General features: G+C 41.2%; 1 protein-coding gene across 1 annotated transcript in view; it reads right to left on the reverse strand.

The window, feature by feature from the left end:
* LOC125899927 (glypican-6-like) overlaps positions 1–24,348 on the reverse strand; it is a 146,897-nt gene that overhangs the window by 20,798 nt on the left and 101,751 nt on the right. The window contains exons 5-6 of the mRNA XM_049594597.1: positions 23,970–24,100; positions 23,179–23,322 (exon numbers count right to left, since the gene is read on the reverse strand). Of these exons, the coding sequence (XP_049450554.1) occupies positions 23,179–23,322; positions 23,970–24,100 (275 nt within the window). The remainder of the gene's footprint in view (positions 1–23,178; positions 23,323–23,969; positions 24,101–24,348) is intronic.

Below are 24,348 nucleotides of genomic sequence, written 5' to 3' on the forward strand. Positions count from 1 at the left end.
GACAGAATATTGATGAAACAGTGGTGAGTCTGCGCTGGTGATTCGCCCAAGGCCACGATAGGAGAAGTTTGAAAAAGGGAGATGATTAAAGGGAAGCTATGCTCTGTGGAGAACAGAGCAATCATCGGCAGGCCTGCTTTCTCCCTGCTGCCCTTGTTCCCCAGAGAGGCAGGCAGCCTAGAGTGTAATGGGGCCAATGTGCCTCATTAATGTATTGACAGATATGAAAAGTAGCAGAGCCTTTATGGCACCAGCAGAGAAAGAGGGGGGACGATGCATGGATGATTTGAATAAAATCACTGAGCTTCTTTTGTGAGAAACTGTAGTCTTGGCATTATGACTGCTGGCTGACTTGGCCTCTGATTTTACTTTAAGAGGGGAGGAACTGTGAGATTCACAAATTGTACTCATAATGGTCAAGATGATGGCAAATTACAAAAAGAAAAAACTGAATCATTTTCATCAAGTCATTATAAAATAATGACTGTATTTTCAGAATGGGCAAATTAACTCTTAACCTCCTCATTATTTGCTCTCACTAGAAGTGACAGTTCACCCCAAATCCAAAAATGAATATGTTCCTCTTACCTGTAGTGCTAGTTATCTTGTTCTGGTGTGAGTTGCTGAGTGTTGGAGGTATCAGTCGTAGAAATGTCTGCCTTCTCTTTGTTTTGGAATAAGAGTGCACTTAACTTGTGGTGCTCAAATAATACATTTGAAAAACTGAACAGCAATGTCTCTTTTGAAAAATCATGACCCGGTTACCAATGGACAAGAGGATTGTGACTGTGCAAGATACAAACATTAATGGTGCCCTCCTCAGCTGAGCTGTAATATTAGTTAGCTCACTGGTGCTAGGTGAGCTAGCAGTAGATGCACGCTCACTTTTGCACAGTGTTGGCAAGTGTAGTTTGGTAGAAAGAAAATAGCTCCTACATGAAACTACTCACAACAAAGTCTGTGGATTATTTTGAGTAACCAGACGATGATTTCTGCCAAGAGACATTGCTGTTGAGTTTTTCAAATGTATTTTTTTGGCGCTTTGAGCACCACAAGCAGAGTGCTATATTCGAGAGAAGGTGGACATCTTTACAACTCATATCTCCAACACTTCACAACTCACACAAAAACAATCTGGATCAATAAACAGGACTACAGATAAGAAGAACAACATGTTTTTGAATTTGGGGTGAATTGTCCCTTTAATACACCATGTTAGTGGGTTTTCAACATTAATTTGAAACGGCAAAAGTTTCCAGAGCAGTGCAATCCAACTTCAGCATTTGGTTGTTTGTGGCTCTAGAAACCTAGACTCCATTTATGATTGTCATATCAAGTGTCTTACATTCACTTGGATAAAAATCCAGCATTAGAAACTCTTTTGTTAACACTTAAACACAAATGTACGTGCCTATATAAGCTGATCGTAATATGATTTACGAGTTTATAGAGCAGTGGTTCCCAACTGGTCCAGCCACTGGGTCCAGATTTCTACTTAGTCATTGTGTTGAGGTCCACACAGTTTAATACATTCAGCATCATACTTGTGTTTGGCCATGTTGTTGAGCTAGTTTGCTGTCTCTGTCAAGTAGCTGTCCACTAGTCACTCACTCTACAGCGGGAAACAGCACTTCAAAATACAAGCTCTGTGCCGGAAATTCACTGTACTCTAAAATAAAATGTTTTTTTACAAACTTGACACATTGGTGAGTCCCTTGCAGTCCATTCAGAATGGACCCATGACCCACTTTTGGATCCACCACTTGGAAACCACTGCTCTAAAGGGTTCCATCATCTGTGAACTTTTAACCTGCGGTGTATAATAAAGATGAGGTACAAATATATTCAACAGTCTTGACTTCATACAAAACTAGATGACTAAAGCACGATTTAACATCTGACACTGCTAAACTTTTCCATTCCATTCGGGGTTTGTATTCTTTGCTTTAAATGTGACGCCATTCAGATTTATAAAACTTTTAAATGCAAACCTCTGGATGTTATGAAATTGTACTTTGAACTAAAAGAGAGATTTCCAAAGCACTCTGAGTGCTTTAATAGAAAGCCTTTAATAATGCATTGCTGACACCTACAAATTCTCAGTAAAAACATTAACCAGGGTGTTAAATTAATTTAACACTTAAGAAGCACATGTCAATGAATTTCAGTGAGGATGGAAACCAGCAGGCAGATGTACTTCCTCTATCAGCAGCAGCCTTTCCTTCTCTGCTCTAGTTTAGTTTCCTTTTTTTTTTCATTATGGAAAGTGTGTTATAATTCCATCCCTATGGCTACTTGTGAATTTCTCATGGTAACTGCTACTCAAATGCACACAAATGAAATCAACTTTAAAAAAATAAATTGTAGAGCCATTTGCAGAACCAGTAGGATCAATAAGTAAACAGTATATATATATATATTTATATCTGCTGTATATATTTACATCTTACGTTATTCTTATCTATAGCCCTTTTGTATTTTTATTTGTTATTGTTTATCATAATCGTGTAGATCATTAACATGCTTTGGCAACATTGTATTGTATGCAATCATGGCAATTAAGATGCTTACAAGGGAGACACTGCAGATTTTCAACCAGCTTTGTATCATAACAGTGTGGGCAGCATGTGAAAGTGAACAGTGGTACACTTCCCTCCATCTTACCAGCACCCAGATCTCTCTGCTCATTTGCCAGCAAAAATCTGGTCAATTTTTTTTTTTTACTGGCTCTCGGACTATTGCTCAGACTACAGACATTACTTCCTCAGTTCTGTACACCCGCCACCACGGACACAAAGAGTATGGAAATGGATCAAGAGAGAGACCTGCCCCTATCTCTATATATCTTAAACTCTGATCAACAATAGATTTAGACAGCCCTGATGAAATATAAGCCAAGAATTTGTAACTGTATTGCCTAATTCTTACCTATAACACATATTTTAGTGCACAGCTTATCTGTACTATGACAGTCTGTGAATAAGAAATCGATGCCATACTATTTCCCGTACTGTAAAATTGGAGGAGGGAAAAATCTGAGATCAAACAATAAAACAAAGCATTCATTCATTCATTCATATTTTTCTATCCCAGCTGACATTAGGCGAGAGGCAGGGTACACCCTGGACAGACTGCCAGACTATCACAGGGCTGACACATAGAGACAGATAACCATTCACACCTACGGGCAGTTTAGTCTCCAATTAATCTAACCTAATGTCTTTGGCCTGTGGGAGGAAGCTGGAGTACCTGGAGGAAACCCACGCTGACATGGGGAGAACATGCAAGCTCCACACAGAGGGGCTTGAACCCCTACCCTAGGTTTGAACCAGGAACCCTCTTGCAGTGAGGCGACAATGCTAACCACTGTACCACGTGCTGCCCTATAACCAAGTAGTGCTGATAAAATATGAACCAAGATTCTGTTACTGCGTTGCCCACTTCTCACCTAAAATGTTTTCAGAAACAGAATTTAGTGCACTGTTGAACTGTAGTAAGAGATAGTTTGTTATCAGATTGCCGCCATATTGTTTTTCAGACAAACAACCCACATTTCATCACCCACCAGCGGGAGTGTTTATTGGTCCAGTGCTGCCCAGAGCACTCTAGTAGTTGTAGCACTTTACCTGTTTTCTCTGGTCATGTAGCACCAATATTCAAACATACTTGCATCTGTCTGCGGCATAGAGAGCTCAGTTTTATGAAAAGACTATCTTTCCAGCAGTGAAATACTTCTTTAATGTGAAACTGTTAAGTGCCTGTGTATGACTGGCCATTCCTCTCTGAGCATACTGACTACGGCTGCAACGATTAGTCGACTAATCGATGACTAATCGACTATCAAAATAATCAGTTACTATTTTAGTAGTCGACTAATCAGTTTGAGTCATTTTCATAGAAAAGTACTATAAAAGTACCCCAGAATACTCTTATGGCAGCTTTACACACTCTCCCATAACGGTGAACTAAAACCCTTTGGCATGAGTATGAAACAAGACATTAGATGACATCATTTTGGGGTTTGGGAGAGACAAACCGACATTTTTCAACATTTTAACACATTTTTTGATAAAATGATTAGTCGACTAATCAAAGAACTAATCGACAGATTAGTCGACAATAAAAATAATCATTAGTTGCAGCCCTAATCCTGACATGTGATCAATCATGTGATTGCTTGTTACTCCTAAAAGTTACTGCTACGCTCTGCTGTAAGTAGGACTGAGTTGCTGGACGAATGTGTCTTATTCTTCACTTTTGATGCAAAACTTTTTTTCTCCAGCTTTCTTACTGTACTTCACAGAACTTTGATCAATATGAGCCCAGAACTCACTTTATGACACAGAGCCCAGTTCCTATCCCTTTAAAGTTTACTTTCAACCACCTTGGGCCAGAGCTTAGGAAATTGTGAATGGTTTAAAGTTTAAGCATCTGAAATGCAGACACCTGTGCATGCATTTCATATATTTGGATTTGTTTGAGAGAAGAAATCGATATGATAAAATATTAATAGTGGTGATTTTAATGACTTCTATAACCCCTCTCTCCTAATTTCTAAGATACTATAGACGCCTGTGAGTTATTTATTTAGCACTAGGCTACAGCTTTCTGATTCTGTCAGTCTCCCCTGAAAACATTGCTTGTGTTGCCTTGTGAATGACAACAGTGAACTGTGGATGATAAGTATTCTATGGTTGTTGCACCTTTTGGCTTAGTACAGCATGTGTGATGTCTTTATCTCACTACAGGACCAAGGTCAAAAAGCTTTGGAGTACTGTAACGGCTGTAAACCCACTTCTCCCAGAGACTGACTGAAATGTGTCACTGTGGGATACGTCTCCTTGCATGTTCGTCAGACACATTATTTAATTATGCCCTTCCACCTGACACAAAGTGATGGCTGTGTAATAAGGGAGGACTCTGCTCTCTATTCAGCTACATACACAGCTCCTTTCGCTCTCTCAGGAGGCAAAGACTTTTTAGTCATGCAGTAAGAGAAGCACGCTCACTGCCACAACACTATCTGCTTTTTGTTATGATGTGTAATACATTTAGAAAGAGTAAGACCATGAAGTGTTCCTCCTCGAATTCATCTGCTATGGTGGATGTGATGATTTGTGGTTACTGGTTACCCTAAACAGGTTTTGATATAGCATAGATCTCTGAGGTTTATTCAAAACAAAGTGTGCAGTCTTGACTGAACAACTAAAGGCTCTTTACTGTGCATGAGGAGAGACTCATCTGCATAGTTAACACACCCACACACACTGGCCTTTCTCAAAACCTTTAGCGAGATTCAATAAGGTTGAATGCTCTTCTCAATGAAAGTCCTGCTCCACACTTACACAAGTACAAATACTGACAACTGAAAGCTGTCCAGTACAATGTCAGTCTGATCTGTTGGTCACTGAGCAGCTGCACTGGAGCAGTTGGAGGCTGCAACATGTTTTCACTTTCAACTTCAAATATGGCAGCTTGGTCAGTGTCTCAACACCTCCAGCTATGACCCTCTTGGTACCCCTCTTGCTTCACTTTGGACGAGTCAATTTCTGCTCATAACATTCTTAGGTTAAGCAACAAAACAACAAAACTACTTGGACAGGTTTAGAAATTTTGATGTGGGTTAAAGTAACTTTAGTTTGTAAAGTAAATTTGTTACAGTAACTAAACAAGTACATCGTGTGACATATGCCAGAAATTTCTTTACATGATTCAGAATCCTCAACATGACTTTTGGTTTCACAAGGGACACAAACACTGGTCTCCTGGGTGACTGTTGTGTGTTCATCCACCACCCTTCCCTCCAGCCCTGCTCAGAGTCTCTCGCACTTTCTACTACCTTACTGCCATGCACAGGGTTACACTGGAGTTAGAAGGGTGCCTTGTGTGTTGGTAACAGGAGCTGAGGGCCACTGACCAGGCTGGGAATGACAACAGATTGGGATGGTGAAGATTGGCAGTTCGATCCCTGGCTCCTCCAGTCCGCATGTCGAAGTATCCTTGGGCAAGATACTGAACTCCAAATTGCTCCTGATGGCTGTTCCATTGTTGTGCGAGAGTGTGTGAATGGTTATTGAGTAGCAGGTGGCACCATGTATGGTGGCTTTGAATGTGACATGTAGTGTAAAAGTGCTTTGAGTGGTCAGAAGACTAGAAAGGCGCTATACAAGTGAAGTCGATTTACCATTTACAATTTGTATGATAAAGTTAAGGATTAACTCTTAATGTAGGTCTGGTTAGTGGTGGATAAAATATTCGGATCCTACCTCTATAAGGTAAAAGTGGCAATACCACAACATATAAAGACTCCATTACATTACTCTCAGGTGGCTGCCACTTGGTCTTACCACAATGGTATTGAAAGATGTCCCATAATTTTAAAATGATTACTTACCTACTTAATTAAATTTTGACCATAAAACTGCAATAAAAAAAACAACACCTATAAAATGTTTATTTTAATTTTCTGATGTCTGTCTTCCATATTCATTAGTTTATGGGGTAGTAAAACAGCAAATTATTTTAAGAGTCGACTCTTTGAGGTGGAGAAAAACAAAACACTGATCTCTGATTTTCTGCTGAAAATAAAACTCTCCCGACAGCTGTGTTGGAGCTCAGAACCCATCCTGAGAATGTTACAAACTTTTATCATAAAAAAAACAATGTGCTAAATGCCAAACATCCAGGGTTCTTGCTGGTATTTTCCCCGGGAAACGGCACCAAATTTTAGGGAGAAAATCCTGGGAAGTCCCACAACCTCATTTCCTGGCATTCAACTGTCTCCCACACCAACTCCACCCTAGCACCCCTGCTTCTCTAACTGGCGATGAGCAGTAAACCTACATCAAGTTTTAAAATGTCCCTTTAAACCCTGTGGGTGATGGACACTGAGTCAGTAGATATAAGTAGATAATGCTTCAGCATGCCGGCTGTTTTGAGGCACTAATGTGCCGCTTGAAAAAAAAAGAGAACATTCAGTCCTATCCCTCCTGTGTGGGAACAAACGACGCAGATGCACATACAGTATGCCAGCGCCTTTAGGAATCTGCCTATTGTGAAATGTAGAGTGTCTGCATGTGGTGTACTGCCACAGTGCTGCACCACATGCAGACCACAGCAATCAGACCTGACTATCGATGTTAGAAATGGAGGTTACTTTTTCTTTCACTTCACCAACAGTAAACACAGCTGTTCGACGGGTAAACTTTGGTACACTCTGTGTTTTGGTCTTTCATGCTTAAAATACATCAAAAAGACCATCACTAGTGTAGAAGCATGACTAGTGTCTACTGCAACTGCACAGATGGTTAGCTTTAAAAGAGAAGTGATGATGAATTTAAAAAGCGAGAAATTATTGACCTTCAAATAAACCCGTGCACAATACCCAGTCACCAATGTACCTTTTCAATTACAGTTTGTTTTCCATGTTTCTCTGGTAATAAATAATTTAAGCTGGGCATAAATTGTATGATCTGAGCCTGTTTCTGACATAATTTTGGAGCCACGTGACGTAAAAGTCTGATTAAATTTCAGCTTCGTCTGGCATCTTTTGTCCTGTTTGATGCCTCATAATGTCCTCATATTGAGGACCAATCATGGCCCGATCAACTGCTGGCCGGCCGTCAGACGTTCAGATGAATTCCTGTGTCTCTGAGTTTTGGTCAGCCTTCATTAGGCTCTTGCACACTTGAAGTAGAGCCACAAATTGATTCACCAAGATTAGTGTCTTTTTTTCTCACTTGATCAATCGTACTATACACACCCAGCTGGTATGTTAGTGCTAATAACTTGCTAACATGTGTGTGTGTGTGCGTCAGTGTGACGTGTATATGAGGACATTCACTGGTACTCGCACCGACCTTATGAGGACATCACTGACTTATGAGGACAGTGCCCATGTCCTCACAAGCCAAGGGACAGAGAGAGGGAATCAGAGCTTTGACTGACACATTTTTGCAGAAATACACTTTTAAACTCTTTTTGGGACATCTGTATTAACAAAATTGTGAACGACACGTCCACTCGGAAACAAAGTCTTGCCTGCCCACAGCCCTGGAGCTGTCAAATTAATCATTATTGAAAATTATAAATAGCCAGAACAGTCTGCAGGGGCTGATGGGCCATTTTATTTTCTATTTCACATGTAGAGTGCATGTTCAGGTCGTGGTTTGACGATCATACCGTACAGTGTGAGCACATAAATCGTGAGCTTTGGCTGTACATTGCAGACAACATACTCCTACAGTAGGAGTTGGAATTTAACATCATTTCTAAAACAGGCTCAAATTGTAGAGTATATGCCCAGCTTAAAAAGTCAGAACAAATCTGTTTCTGCTAAAGGGGTGATTTACATTCAAAGATATATGTGGAATTTGTCAGCTTATCATTTTACAGCAGTCGTATATTTACGCTTGAGTGCCACCCTTCACCGCGGGAACTGTTTAATTTTTGGTAAAACAATGCCCTGAGCTGTTGTGCCACATATGCACTTCTGGACTATTTATTTTTGTGTGGTCTCAGAGAAAGTACAAGTTATGTTAGAATCTGTGGAATCTACATAATTGCATGGCTTGGGTAAGAGTCAGTAGATACAACAACTCAAGAGAAAGGAGCTGTGGACAGGCCCACTTTGCTTCCATTAAGCTGTATCCAAAACAAGAATGTTTCAGCGGCTTGACATGTTCCTGGACTGCAGCATTATAATGCCAGGGTCGAGATTTTGGGAAAGGAGTGGTTGCGCTTTTTTCCTGACAACTGACTTCACAAACCACGCACGGATGTTTTACTCAGTGTTTCCTACCGAACATGGCAAAGAATGAGAGAGGAAAACTATTGTGTGCATGAATATTCAGTTTTCCTTAATGTTATACTATTACAAGCTACCCGTGTACTAACTTTATGAATGAATAGTTCATCCTGACATAAAAGTGAGCAGAGACTAAAGGTGATATCGCAGTTTCTACCCCACACCATAAAAAAACTCAGCTTGATAGACTGTTGAGGGCAATCCAGTCTGATCTCTTACACCTAGCTGAAAAACTTCTACTTTTATTTTACACCCTTCACACACTTTCTCCTAATCGGAGTCATGGAAGGCTGAAGCCAAAGCACGGAAAAACCCTGGGCAGATCACTTGTCTTTCACAATGCTAACAAACACAGACAGACAATCACAGTCACACATAAGAGCACTGTATTGACCTGCATTTCTTTTTTTTTTGCAGGAAACTACCCAGAAAAAAGCAAACATGTTGAAAACCAAGATTAAACTGCAAAACTTTCTTGCTGTAAGGCAGCAGTTCTAAGCATTGATCCACCATGCAGCCACCTTTTCTTACTGAGAGGGCTAGCCAAGAGGATGGGAGTGATTGTCTCTTTCGAACATGAACCAACTACTGAAAGGCACATTGGCACGATTAGACAAGTAGCAGACCTGAGGATATAACGCACAACAAACTGTCCTTGATCTAATGTCACAGTAAGAGGAAGCGGCTTTTGGCTATTTTCAATAAAGTCCAGCTCTGCTCAGAAATATTTTAAGCCCACTTGGATGTTTGGCCTTCACTGTGCAGAATGATGTATGTGCAGAGTCGGACACTAGAAGGCTCTTTTCTTATAAATCAGCTGAAGGTTCCTCTGTGTTCACCCTAAATCTGAGTTTACAACATGTACACGAGGGCAAGATTTGTGACCTGTAGCTGTTATACAACAGGTACCAGTCTAAAAAAACAAGAGTGCACAGCTCAACTAAGGAGGTTTTTCTGGTTTCAGATTGTTTTGTTTGTAAAATCACCAAGCTGAATGCTCAGAGAAGTAAAACTATGCAGAAAAAAGCAAAGGTTTCGACAAAACCTCGAAAAATAAACACACAATTTTCTGTTTACCTTGTTAATCCTTATTTAGCAACCCCAGCATGGAAACCACTGTGAGTGTCTCGCCGTCTACATAAAAACTATTTCCTTCAATACTATGTAAAGTGTTTTTCTGTCTCGAATCGCTGCGGCAAGTTTAGACTAACCTTGAGGTGTATGCCTCAGTGCATGCTGGATAGCCACTGTTGATTGTTGACTTTGGTTTCCAAAAATGTTTATTTAAACCAACAGTACAAAAATGTGTGACAGGGTGAGACGGGCAGAGAGAGGAAGAAACGGCAGGAGTAATTTATATCTGCATGGATGCAAGGGAAGCTATATAATTTGTTGACGATTATAGCTTAGTCGTCACAGTCATCGAGTATCAGTGTGTACAGAAAAACATATGTATATATTTTTGAATATTGAGAGGCAGGTAAAAATTGGATTGAGAAAATTCTTGTAAAAATCTGATTTAGAAACATTTGTAATGCAGCAACAGACTCTATGGTACTATATTAACTAGCAAAGTGCACTAAGTAGAGTGCAGATCTCTGCCAGGCAGCTGCCAAAACTGACGGATGTGCTGCAGCACGTTTCAGAAGCATCCCAGAAAAATACACGTAGTTGTGTATTTGTGATGGAGCTGTGGCATGGTGCACAGAGCAGATAGGGTTCCTCTGCTAATAGGCACTGTATGCAGAATATAGATACAATGTAATTAAGAGGATTAATGTATCTTTAATAATAACAACACAGCGAGAAATCTTCAAGTCATGTCATATCTGGACTTTGAACTGTATTAACTTAATCTGTAGGCTACAGCACAACAAAGCAGGAAATAACAACAATAAACACAATTAAAATAGACAAAAATGAACCCATTAACCTCCATAGCCTACTTACTCACTTAGGGCAGAAGTCAAATATAAAGGAAAAATGGCAAAATCACCAAAATCAGACAGGCGAAATGCTCTTATTTTGAAACACTTTTGGTGTGGGGAGTTATGACGATGGACAGCAGACAGAACAAGAACGGGTTGCAGCCATGGTAGCCGAAACGCAGCACAGATGCGCCTGGTGAAACTGCCCCTCCAGGCTCCCTTACAGTTAGCCATAGATGTGTTGTGCAATGGACAGCGTGCAATTTGTTGGCTGATAGCGGTCTGTACATGTACTGTATGGAACTGAGTGTGCAGGACTGTGAATAGCGACAGCTCTATGTATGGACTGTATATATGTAGGAACTGTATGTATAAACTTTTTTTTGTATCTTTTAATGGCAGGTGTCGCATGTATCCAAGACAAATGTCCTTCTGGACAATAAACTCTATCTTATCTTTTCTTAAGATGGCAAACTTTAGTCGATCATATATATCGGTTATAGAATTAATCTACAAATGCTCTGGTTTGAAATGAGACCAAACTTTTTTTTAAGGATGAGTTTTTTAGCCATCAAGAAGGCCAAAATGTGTCCTACTACAGACAGTAATTCTTGTTTTTAGCTGAGGCAGTTTCCGGGTAGCTTGCCTCCCCTACCGGCTGATTAAGCAGAGTGAGGAGTCAGCAGTCAGTGATGGTATAAAACAGTCAATAAAACAATTTTTCAACAATTGTGAATCACCGCATCCACAAGAGGTCCTTGAGCATACAGTCATACTGTACATATGCGCACAAAATATTAGACTGATTGGTCCAGTAGTACTTCAGATTAGCTACGGACAGACAGATACACACATGTGCACACACACGACCCAATGCACAATATGATGATAATAATAATTATCAGGAGCTCAACTATATTTTCTCCTGTGTCGTCTCATTTTCTGGACAGTACTTGCAGCAGGATGACCTTGTTTAATGTGAACTGAGAACAGTTTTCTTCCTGTGCCAGTAAACACAAAAAGGGGAAAAAAAGATGTGAAAACCAGTTTGAATCAATGTTGTCCCTTTGAAAAATTCCAGGTATTTTCCAGTGAAATTCTGTGGAACCCCAAAAAGACATACATCTTATGTTGCATTAATGAAGAGAACGTTCTGAATCCATCAAGGATGTTGGAGCTGGCTGTTGAGAACTTGGGTTTCATTATTAATAATCAGGGAGTAGCGTGTACATGAATAACCATGTAATCACTGGTGATGTCTTAATTACTTATATAAAATATATTTGACACAACTATTTAAGAAAAATCCTCTGACATCTACATGGAAACAGGATCCACTGCTATTAACGGACATACAGTTACGGATCACAGGATTCATTTATTACAAACATTGTTCCCTTCAGGCTCCTTCCACCGCCTAGTCCTGTTTGTGTCTTGCTCTTATTGTTTATAGTGCCATCCTGCTAAAATGCGAAGCATGTATTACACCAGGGAGACAAAAAGGACCAATAAAACCACATGAAATTGAACTGCACCAAACTTGTTACAAATGTCAAATTAAAAGCTCCACCTCTTATCTATAATGCGCCTCAGAGCCTGACAGTTTGTTGTGCCTTTATCCCCTCTTTGGACTTTCAAATCTCCATTTCTCTCAGAGCTTTGAGGGCGTGTGCTCTGACAGAATGTCAGGCAATTAAACAGTCATGGCTCATTGAGCTGGAGGTGGGCCCGCTCCTCCAGGCTTCTCTATAGGCAACAGAAGAAATGAATGCAGGCACTCCTTGCCATCCCTTGCACATTCTTTGACTCACAAACTTAGCGGTAAATCCAGACAAGAAGTTCTTATCAAAGGACACTTTAAACAATTGTCAACCTTCACATGGCTGAGTAGTGTCACTGTCACAGGTAATTATCTTGTGCCAGGATGTAAACGGGGATGGTGTGTGGGACAACAAAGATGTAGCAGTCATGTCCCTGCAGCAAGATAAACACATACATGCTGCCACATTAATGATGGCACGAGGCGGCAGCTACACGAGACCAACAGCTTCACACCTATTCTGCGTGCACAGCACAGAGGTGTGAAAAAATAACAGGCAGCAGTTTCAATTAAGACATATACAGAGACAGAAAGCTTCAGGTAAACCACAGAATGGTTGTGTTTATGTGATATTTTGTCTGGTGTACCAGGCCTCCAAGAGCAGGTCAGAACCTGCATTTGAATTTTTGTAATTTGTTCATGCTGGACATGAAAAGAGAACCAAGAACCGTGGCCAAACTCTCCCACAGAAGTTACAGACTGACACCTATTTGTTCAAAGTGTGAGACCCTTTCAAAGAGATTACTAACAACCTACTGGGGTTCTGCAGTGCTGCTATATTACAGGGAGGAAGAAAGAAATGAGCTCATGAATAACAATGACTAATAAATTGCTTTTCATGAAAGACACCCACTGACCACCTGCCTCACCTTAACCCTAAAGAACCCCAGAGATACAACAGTAAGTGATGGGTAAGACATGTATTGCCTGATGCCACTACTCAGCTGTTTACAGGAAACGAATAATAGCATGGATCCTAATGCGACCTCAAATCAGCAGGACATCGAACAACCACTCTGGGTAAAGTAAAATCAGAGCTCTATTTCTAAGCACATTATACATGTTAGAAAATACTTGCTGAAAACATGAAAAGACTGGGATCATAATAGTACTGAGTTGTGGCTTGATGATGCACTTGAGCTGTCCTTAACATAACCCCTTTCCAATGCTACATAAAAACTCGAGTGCACAGCAACAGTGTTGTTTCGTTTACTCCCTGTGGGCATTGAGCTCACTATGTTTCACAAGCTCTCTAAGCTCTTTCAGTCTTATAAATACATTAATAAATAACTTTTTTAAATGCCACAATCATATGAATACAAGCAAAATAGCTGCCATTAATGTACCATTCATTCTTTCAGCTCAAAGCGGCTACCCGGCCCAGCAGTTATTGCTAACTGCTTTGGGTGTGTGCTTTGTGTAGTCCCTCCAGGATTCAGCAGGCTGTTTTTATGATTGCTGCCGCCTGAGTGCTTGGCAGTTATTCTAAAAAATTAAGATGCATGTTGCGATAGGCTTATTTTAAGAATTTTTTGCAGTGAAATGGTGGGGGCAAAATAGTTGTGCTGTTAAGAATCCATTAGCTGCTCTCCTCCTACTCTCTGCCTGGTTAGCACATGCTAACACAACAGCAGCAGCGAACATCTGACACCAAGCCATCAAACGGTCCCAATAATCTCACACTGAAACAGTCTGAGTGTCATTAAACCCATTAAAGGGATAGTGCACCCAAAAATTAAAATTCAGCTATTATCTACTCACCCATATGCTGAGGGAGGCTCTGGTGAAGTTTTAGAGTCCTCACAACACTTATGGAGATCCGAGGGGGAAGTGGGTAGCAGCACAACTGCACACCTAATGGCTGACGGCGACCCAGATTAAAACGTCCATGTCTCACGGTCTCCCGCAAGCGCACACATGTCAGCGCAGTGTACACAGAGGCAGTTAGAACTACAGGCTACATTGAGGTTAAAAGCAGAGTTCAGATGACGTTTTTCCAAACAACTTTTTATGTCGGGGCTTCAGGACACTTAGATCACTACGGACGAGCAGTATGGAGATATTTTGTGGTTTCAATTCTGTGTTCTTGGACGTTTTAATCTGGGGCACCGTCAGCCATTAGGTGTGCAGTTGTGCTGCTACCCACTTCCCCCTCGGATATCTGTAAGTGTTGTGAGGACTCTAAAACTTCACCTGATCCTCCATCGGCATATGGGTGAGTAGATAATGGCTGAATTTTCATTTTTGGGTGCATTATCCCTTTTACAAACACTGGGTAATGTTAGCTACGTGACGCTAACAGTTAGCCCTGTGGATGTGTGTGTGTGACTCCATTCCAGGCGGAGCAGTAGTCTCAGAGCGGAGCAGGGAAGGACTGAACAAATCAATAAGCTGGGTGCAGCTCTACAAAGAATCGAGATTTTATCCATTTCAAATGGTCAAATTTGCAGTAAAGTTGTGGTTATTGGACAGAATTGCAAGGTTGCACAAAATTCACAGGAGTCGGCTGAATTTCCATAAATTGTTGTCATCTTAAAGGAAAATTTCGGTTTATTTCAACCTGTCTCCTATCGTCCTAAATTTGTTTCAAGTGACTAGTGACATAAAAATAATAGTTAGCATGTTAGCCGTTAGCCTAGATACAGCCGGGGCGCATAGTAGCATCAGACCTGTTAAAATGTAAGTGAAAGGGCATACTTCAAGTGCAAAGTTAGTCCACTAAACAAATTTTTTTTTCCACAAAGACCGCCTCATATCGTTAGGATAAATGTCAGAGAACATATAGAAAACGACATGTAAATGTGTTGTCTTACCTTACTGGTGTGATGCCATGTTTGTTAGCTCTGCTTTCCAAAGCGTGGCTGAAATATCAAGAGAACATGCAGCGATCTCATACTGTGCCTGAAATCTCGGGAGCTCTAGATAAAGCCCAGCTGGATACTACTACATCCAGACCTTGAAAATAAGGCTGCAACCGGTCCCATTCCTTGCAACAGAGGCATTCCTCTTCTGTGGGCACTGGGGCACAGCATTCACAGGTACACCACCAATCTCCAGAGCAACGCAGCCTTGCAGCAGCCATTCCTCCTCTCTCATCCTCTAGCTGTTGCACCTCTCTCTCTCTCTCCTCCTCCGTTATTCAATTTCACGAAGCTCTTCATCAGTGTGTTCTGGCTCAAATAAATAAGGGCAGCCATCAAACTCTGCAAAATCAAATTCCTCCTCCACAAAGTCGAAGCCTGGCAAAATGTCAGCCATTATTCTATAAATCTTTCATAAAATAAATGAATGAACTTTTCAGGCTACTGTCCGGTTCTGCCTTCCAGCTGTTGCTGCTTGTTCTGGCGAGATTTCAGGCACAGTATGAGATCGCTGCTTGTTCTCGCGATATTTCGGCCACGCTTTGGAAAGCAGAGCTAAATGGTAAACAAACATGGCAGCACACCAGTAAGGTAAGACAACACATTTACATGTCATTTTCTATATGTTCTCTGACATTTATCCCAACGATATAAGGCGGTCTTTGTGGGAAAAAAAGCTTGTTTAGTGGACTAACTTTGCACTTGAAGGTTGCCCTTTCACTTACGTTTTAGCAGGTCTGACGCTACTATGCGCCCTGGCTGTATCTAGGCTAACAGCTAACATGCTAACTGTTATTTTTATGTCACTAGTCACTTGAAACAAATTTAGGACGATAGGAGACAGGCTGAAATAAACCGAAATTTTCCTTTAACATCCTGGAGGGAGTGTTGGTGCTAATGTTAGCTGCTAAGTGAGAGGCTGTCACTACTCACTCATCCTTCCGTTAATAACACATTATTTTGTGGGGTGACACACTCATAACACATATTCATTCTTGCTTTACCTGGACTTTAAATCATAAATATAACAAGAGGCTACTAATGAGTCCACACCACCTCTGCTGCTTAATTAGTGCATGCAACCATAATGAAGATCACTCCCTGCTGCAGGCTTCACTGGACCATAGCAAGTGGACAATAATTCTAACATAATCAACACCAGCAACACATGTTGCTGTTCACTGACCACAGTTTAGGGTTTAACACCTTAGTTCCCTCCAGGCTGGTCACAAAGCTTTAAGAAGCTGGGATTAAACATCTCACTGTACATGTGGATCCTTGAATTCCCAACAGGCAGACCCCAGGTGGTAAAAGTGAGCAGACACACATCTCCCACCCTCATCCGTAATACAGGAGCACCCCAGGGCTGCATTTGAGTCCCCTGCTGTACTTCCTGTACACCCACGATTATGTAGCCACTTCAGACTCCGACACCAACATTAAGTTTGCCGATGACGGAGGAGGAGCTTCTACCCTCGAGCCACATATACTGAATGATGACCCTGGCTTATCTTATGTATTTCTTCCACTAATAAATATTGAAGGAACTGATTGGTAAGAAATAAACTGGAATTGATTGATGTTTTTGGCAAAGTTGCACTTGTTACAGGACCAGTGATGATGCAGACCCTGTTGTGTTTGATATCAGTTTGCCTGCCTCATTGTACCACACCTTTTGTCACAAATCTTCTCTGAAGAACGTCATTGCTTTTATTTTTAAATGATTATTGCAAAAATGCTTCTTCCATTCTGTCAGTCTTTTTATAAACATGTCTGGTACAGTAGTAATTTCCTTTGATGAGATTATCTTATGTGAATCAGCAGTCTCAGCAGTCAGTAATAATGTGCCTATAAGCAGCAAAGACCCAGAGTAGCACATTTTCTACCTGCCAGTATGGTGGCTGTTAGATGCAGTCATGTCAACTGCAGGACCTCAATAGAAATACATCAAACATTTCATAAGCCACTGTGGGCTACACCGTAACTAGGCCACTCATGCATTTTCAGGACATTTTGCTGCGTGTTCTTGCCATGCCTTTGCTTTGCTCGCTATATGTTAACAACCACTGTTACTGTTAGGTGTGTGACAGCTAGAGGTAAGCTGCAGGGGTGACTTCACAGCAGATGTGTGTGGTATCTAGCATATGACCTCATCCAGTGTAAGTCAATGTTAGCTGAGCAAACCACTGCCACCATTAAAGGAGTTCAATATCACCACAGCGTGACTCATCACAACGGTGAGGGCTGACTCACTGCCTGAGTATAACTTTTACTATCTTTAGGTGAGAATAATAAATGCTGACTGGCACTTGACCACTGTGTTCTTTAATGCAATCAAAAACTATTCCAAACAAGCCCTTGATCTGCTTTAATTTATAAGATTAAACAGTGTAATGCTACTCATATTAAATACTCATGAGTTTCTAAACTGTTGAACTGAAGTCTTATGTTGTATTTAACACATATGAGGACAGTTTGAACAGCTGTTAAAGACATATCATACAGTATTTAAGGTAAGAATGGTGTTCTGTTCTGACTCTTTTTTTTAGCAGATTTTTATGACATTTCTGCCCTTACTCGATACTAAGAGAGACAGGAAACACGGGGAGATGAAGATTCTAAGTCATCCAGGTCATGGTAATCTTAACTGCTATATTGCAGGCAACTGGACTTGCTTGCGTTTCTTGAAGATGTTTCACCTCCCACAACGACACATAACATGGCCGGGTGGGTCAACAACTCACATGTGACCTTAACAACTCTGAAACTCAGAGCTCACACGTGACCTCAACAAGTCTGTAAGGCTTCACACCCACACAGAGCATAAAGCCTGTGGCTCCACAGCAGTCCATTAGACCTGAAGAAGCCTCTTGAATGAGAGGTGAAATGTATTCAAGAAACTCAAGCAAATCCAGTTGCCTACAATACGGCACTTAAGAGAAACACAGGAAGAGAGATGATGTGATACCGTGCAACTAAGGCTCACAACTTGAATCCAATCCTGAACGTTCTTAACCACTCAACCCAGCAGGATGCCCCTTTGCTAATTATTTCACCTAGCCCCTCTCAGACATGCACTGCAAACCAGATACCAGACCAGATACCAGATGAAGACATTACCCAGAGGAACTGCATGTGAGCACGCAAATGTCTGAATCAGTTGGATCGGACATTAAACAGACTTCACCCTGCCAGCTCCCTATTGCATTGTCCATGTAATGTCCGACGAGTGGGTGTGTGGATGACGTTTCTATCATGCAGTTTGCTTGAAACCAGAAGAGACAAACATCCAAGGGAGAAGAGGAAGGGTCATTTACACGATGATGATGACGGGAACTTGAACATGACTAAGCACCGTTGCTGACATTGTCAGAAAAATTCAAGGAACAAGAGTTTCTATTGTCAATGACTAAATTACGAACTGGCTATGTGACTGCGGTGTAATCTGCGTCATGTCCTGCCTCCTGCATGCTCTTTCCAGGCACCACCCCTCACCAAAACCATACAGAGTATTTCAAGTAGGTGAGAACACTTTTGGCACAGACAATCTCCTGTTGTGTGCTACACAGGAGAGTATTGACATTGTCTCAGTTCATATGAGGAAAGAGTCTTAATCTCATGTTTGTTGTTATGTTCATGTTTATTCAATATTTCTTTTGACAACCCATTATCAGAAAATTAATTCAGAGGGACCACAAATTTGCCACAAAAAACCCCCCACAGCAGTTGTTAGCTGTTTTATATTTCTTTGACTTTAAATATTGAAGTTATCTTACTACTAGTCCATACCTGAGGATGTGTTATGTATAGAGGAATAAGAAATCAAAAACAGTATATTAGAGGAGATGCAAAATGAGAGCACTGTAAATGCACTGTGTAATAAATATTAATGTAAGACAAACAATGCACACTGTATTTAGAAACATGCTTTATGGCAAACTACATGGAGCATAGTTTTGGCTGACGGCACGGAGGCACGCCGGCACAGGCACAGGCACAGGCACACACATACACACAACACGGAGAAAGAATGAAAGAAACAGTGCAAAGCGCAATGTTTAGTTTGTAATGTAATGTAATGTAGGCTAATGTCAGTAAAGTGAAAATACGTAACGGCTGGCTCGCACACACAGACATAGACACAGACGCGCGTTCGTTCAGTAAAATAATTACTTTACTCTTCAGCAAGTGTTGGTGCTTGAAATTGCATGTCCCAGCCATAAACTGTGGTCCGAGCACAGGTGTTTTCCAAGTGGTCTCCGCACATGTGCAGCTTACACTGCTATTGGTGCTAACAGTATGAATGGGTAGTGGAAAAACGTGAATATAAACAGTGGAAATGTGGGGAAAATGCAAAAATGGCATCGTGGCTGTCTGCACATGACCAAGATGAAAGCCTGTGTGCAAGTTCAGAGAAATAGGTCAAAGCAGTGAGGAGGAAAACAATGACGACAGACGGACGGAGGGACAGAGGGACAGAGGTTTCTCCATTTAATAGTAGAATATAATGACGAAAACTCTGTCTCTCTCTGTCTGTTCCACATTTTTTCCTCCTCACTGACTTGGTCAATCCATGCGAATTTTGGCACAGTGGTAGAGGGTCATGGAAGGATGGGAATGAAGCAATATTACATCAATTGGACCAAAGGGGGGCACTATATCAACCGACTGAAATTGCAAACTTTGAATGGGCATATCTCATGCCCCGTAGGTCTTAGGGACATGAAACTTGGCACAGAGATGCCTCTCCTCATGAGGAACAAATTTCCCTCTAGAACCCATAACTTCTGGTTATATAGAATTTCCGCCATTTTGATTTTTTTGAAAAACACTTAAAATGTAAAGTTCCCCCTTGGCAAAATTTGGAAAACTTACTAAAACTGAGCTTCTATAAGGCAATGAATATTGCGGGGGGGGGCTCATCACATAAAGGTGTATAACATCTCAAGGGTTTAGCCGTTCATCACGCAACTTTGTAGGCATATGACCACACATAATCTGAGGGGGCCCCTCCATTATTGACCTCATAAAACAAAATGGGGGCGCTAGAGAGCTAATTTCTTATCTAGGCCTAACCGCCACATCGATTTTTACTAAACTTGGTAGATATGTAGAACAGGATGCCTCAAGGTGACTGGAGAAATTTAACTCTAAGTGGCAACTGGGTGGCGCTATAACAACAGAAAAATGCTTAAAAATGGCTAAAATGCGACCAATCGCTGTGGCTCCCCCTGTGGACCAATGTTTGTTTGTTTTTCTAATTTTTGTTATGACTAAGTCATGGTATGGTATGCTGTACATAATCATGGAAACTGTCAGTGTGTCATTCTGTCTGTTCCACGTTTTTCTACTCGCTGACATGGTCAATCTATGTGAAACTGCACATAGGCGTTGAGGATTGGCATAGGTAGAAGGTGACAAAGCTACCAATGGGTATGGACTAGTATATAAAAAGTTACTGATATTGCATTTCTTGGACCACATGACGACTTGTATTACTAGTATGTAAAAGGGGTCTTTTATAATGATGATCCCATAGAGAATTATCACCTTGTTCTGCAGCTTCCCTCAGCTCAACTGAGCTTTGCAGTGTATTTCATCTCATTGTTTTGGTTTGAAGTCCCTGCAACTTTACTGTTTTGGTTCTCTCTCACCGCTCTGATCAGCAATGACTTTTGCAGACACAGCGGGCAGCTGTTTTCAGAGAAAAAGCTCTAATAAACCCACTCTACACTCTACCTGCTCAGCACCAAACAGCAGGCACACAAAGTTTAAAACTAGCTGGTGAACACTGTGGAACATTCAACAGCTAAGGAGACAGACTTTTTTTTCCCTCAAGAATTAGTGGAGACCAGAAACAAAGCTAAAGGCGGAGTGAATATTTGTCAAGTTTTCTGATCCGTGACTTAAAATGAATGCTAATGCAGCTCTGTTGTGATTTTCTCCTGACACCTGACTGCAGCTACATTGATGGATGTGAACCAGATCAAGCAAAAAGACAAAACAAGCATTTTCTTTTTCCACCCATAAAGCAAATAACCCCCCATTCCAGCGTATTACAGACATGTCACGATTTGCAGCTTCCTGCGGCCACTATAATCAGCATGGATCCCTCTGGCACACGGATGTTGATAATAGATTGTGCTCCTCAGGTACACTGGTCTAGTTATCGCATGTTAAAAATAAGCTGCTGTCACTGAGCTCCATCTTGTGAAATTTTCCGAGCAGGCTAATTGCCCAGTTATTCATGAGCAGTCTGGAGCCCCCACTTCACTGTACCATTACAGCAGATGCTGGTTTCAACACCCCCCCACTAACTCTTCACAGCTCTCCCCTCTGCCAGCTCTGACGAAGCAGGTCACCTGCTGATTGGTTGGCTTCCTCGAGGAGCTGACTCTATTAGCTATGGCAATGAGGGTCTTGGACTGGAATGTGTCTAGAATAGATGTGGTGGTAGACGAAGGTCCATATTGGATCTCAAGAGAGGAATCCTCAATAGCTGAGGACACCGTGGCATGTGTTTAACAATCCCTGTGGTGTTAGCAACTCAACAGTAAAATGCCATGTTTAACAACCGGTGAGTTTGATGCTATAATAAACCACAGCGGCCATTATCGAGGTCAGGACAGTTCCTGCTGTAGATCCCCTAATAAATTAAAAGACAGAATGCTCCTTCATTGCAAATATAATGAGACTAGGTGACACTGACTCCCATGTGAGATGGAAATGAGACGGTGACTGACTGGCACACCGAGTGCTGCATACCACTGGGATTTACAGGTCACGCTGCTTGTTTGCTGTAAACATCTAACACTTACAACACAATCCTACGTATCCCCCGACCACACAGTAATAAAACATCATAATGCATAAAACACTTTCAGAGTTCCAGCAAGAAAACAACTGAAATGAGTGTAAAAATGTTGAACCTTACACTGTGTTGCATCGCATTCCAAACAATCCTCTGGTTCGCAGCATAAAGGCAGGGAAACAGAAAGTCTTAATTAATTCAGTGTAGGTGGAAGAAATCGTTGACGGACATGCAAAGCTAGAAAGGCAACTGCTGTATATGAGACATCAAATATGTGTGGAGAATGAATTAGATTGTACAAAAACATAATTAGCATGGAATAAAACAAATAACTCATTTATAGATGTGGGATTCAGAGACCCAGATGGCAAAAAAATATGCTGCTTTTCAAATGAAGTGTTTATTAACTAAATAACCTATTATTAACCTGACGGAAAGCTCTGAGACTTTTGAATTAGCGTGTTTAAAACACTGTGGGCAAAACCGCCTTCCCACTACAGCGAATTAATAAATTTGCTCCTTTTCAAAGGTCAATAATGCAAAAAAATATTTGTTGGATTTCTAGTCGCTCTAAAAGCAACATAACTGAGACACAATTTGAAAAGATTTACTTGGAGAAGGGCTAGAGGGAAGAAAGGAAGGGCGCCGTGGCTGCAAAGGTAATCCATGATGAGAACTGTCTCTCAGCTGAATTGGTCTGTCAGCTCCGTGTTAACCTTTACCCTGATGCAGCATTTTAGGTTTCAAGGTTGTTTTAAATGGAAATCCATGTATCAAGATCCAATCCGACAAACATACAGCTAATCTGATAGAAAATAAAGGTGTGCTTTACAGCAAACAATTGATATGGTCAGCCTCACAAAATCTATCCATCTCTTCTTTCATCCCTTTCTTCTCTGTTTGCCAAGCACACAGAGATGAGAAGGGCACTGAACGCGGCGCACCACACCTTCCACTGCCCTCTTGGGGTAAAGCTGTTGATTCGTTAACAAACACAAATCGATAGAGGGGCCTGAATGGAGGACAAGTACAAAGAATTAATTTCCGGCTCCAGGGGCTTACGACGGCAAATCACCAGCTTTAATCAACAGTGTCAAGTCAGAAAGACAAATGATGTTTACACTGAAGCAATGTCTCGCCTGAAAACAGCAGCACTGGCTCTGTCTCCTTACCAGTCTGTCTAGGCTTGTGCCAGCTGCAGTGGTAGGCCGCTCCTCAGGGCTGTATGGCCTGAAGCGAGCGTTGAACACATCCGAAACACCACGGGTAGACCTAGTCATTCCTGCGGGTTTTGGCTGGCCACAGCCTTGAAAAACCTGCAATTACAAAAACATGGGCACCCAATTGTCAGGGGTTTAAATTACTTGGGAAGCGGAAAATAGGAAAAACACGCTGTTTTGTTAAGGTTTCGTGAAACATTTACACCACATTACCAACGTGACAGTGCTCTTCGTCAAGTTGATATAACCACGTTGATAGGTGATTCAACTAGGAGCTGTGACCAATGCTATTTAAGATGACAGAGTTAAGTTTTTACAGGCTTTTGGGAAAATACCACATATACTTAAACCATAAACTAAACAGCATCTGTTGCATGGGAAAGCCAACAGAGCATTTAGCTTTGAATGAGAACAGGCATTCAAATCTGCGTAGGCAGAAAGAATTCTTCACAACCACCTACATTTTTTTTTCTTTCTGACTACAATTTTGTGGGTAAAGAAAAATGCAGTAAAACACAGGAAACACATTAACTACTGTTAGTTGAACTAAGATTATCTGACCAAATTGAAACATATAATTCAAATTCAAGAACTAAACTTGGACATAATAAGAACGTGTTGTACTACACACCTTAGACACAGGCCAGTGCGACTTAGAGAAAGCTCCCCCGTTAGTTTTTTGCTTCAGCAGCCTGTCTGAGGTGTTACTTTAGTCGTGTGGAGGATAAACCTAATTGACATACCCTGTAGGAGACCTGGGCACTGTTATCTTGCATATTCATGATGGCCTCTGAAATCTTGACATCAATAGGCTCCATGACAGATTCAATGTTGAAAGGTCCCTCCAGCCTCTGTGCCACCAGCAGCAAAGCATCTGTCAAAACAGTGGTAAAAAAGGGTGGGGTGTGGGAAGGAGGGAGGAGATGGACACAGGAAGACATTCAGTTAAAGAAACACTTTTCACTGGTTTCTAAGTGGTCAAGTACTCCAGCCCTGTCACTTGGAAATTACTCTCAAATACTAATTAGAAACAGCAAATATGTTTTTGAGGGAAACGTAATGCTGAACGAATTAAGTTGTATTGAGGAAATGTTGCTAATCAATGTACCCCATTTTGGTGTG

Source organism: Epinephelus fuscoguttatus, linkage group LG13 (genome assembly GCF_011397635.1).
Source record: "Epinephelus fuscoguttatus linkage group LG13, E.fuscoguttatus.final_Chr_v1".
Taxonomy (NCBI): domain Eukaryota; kingdom Metazoa; phylum Chordata; class Actinopteri; order Perciformes; family Serranidae; genus Epinephelus; species Epinephelus fuscoguttatus.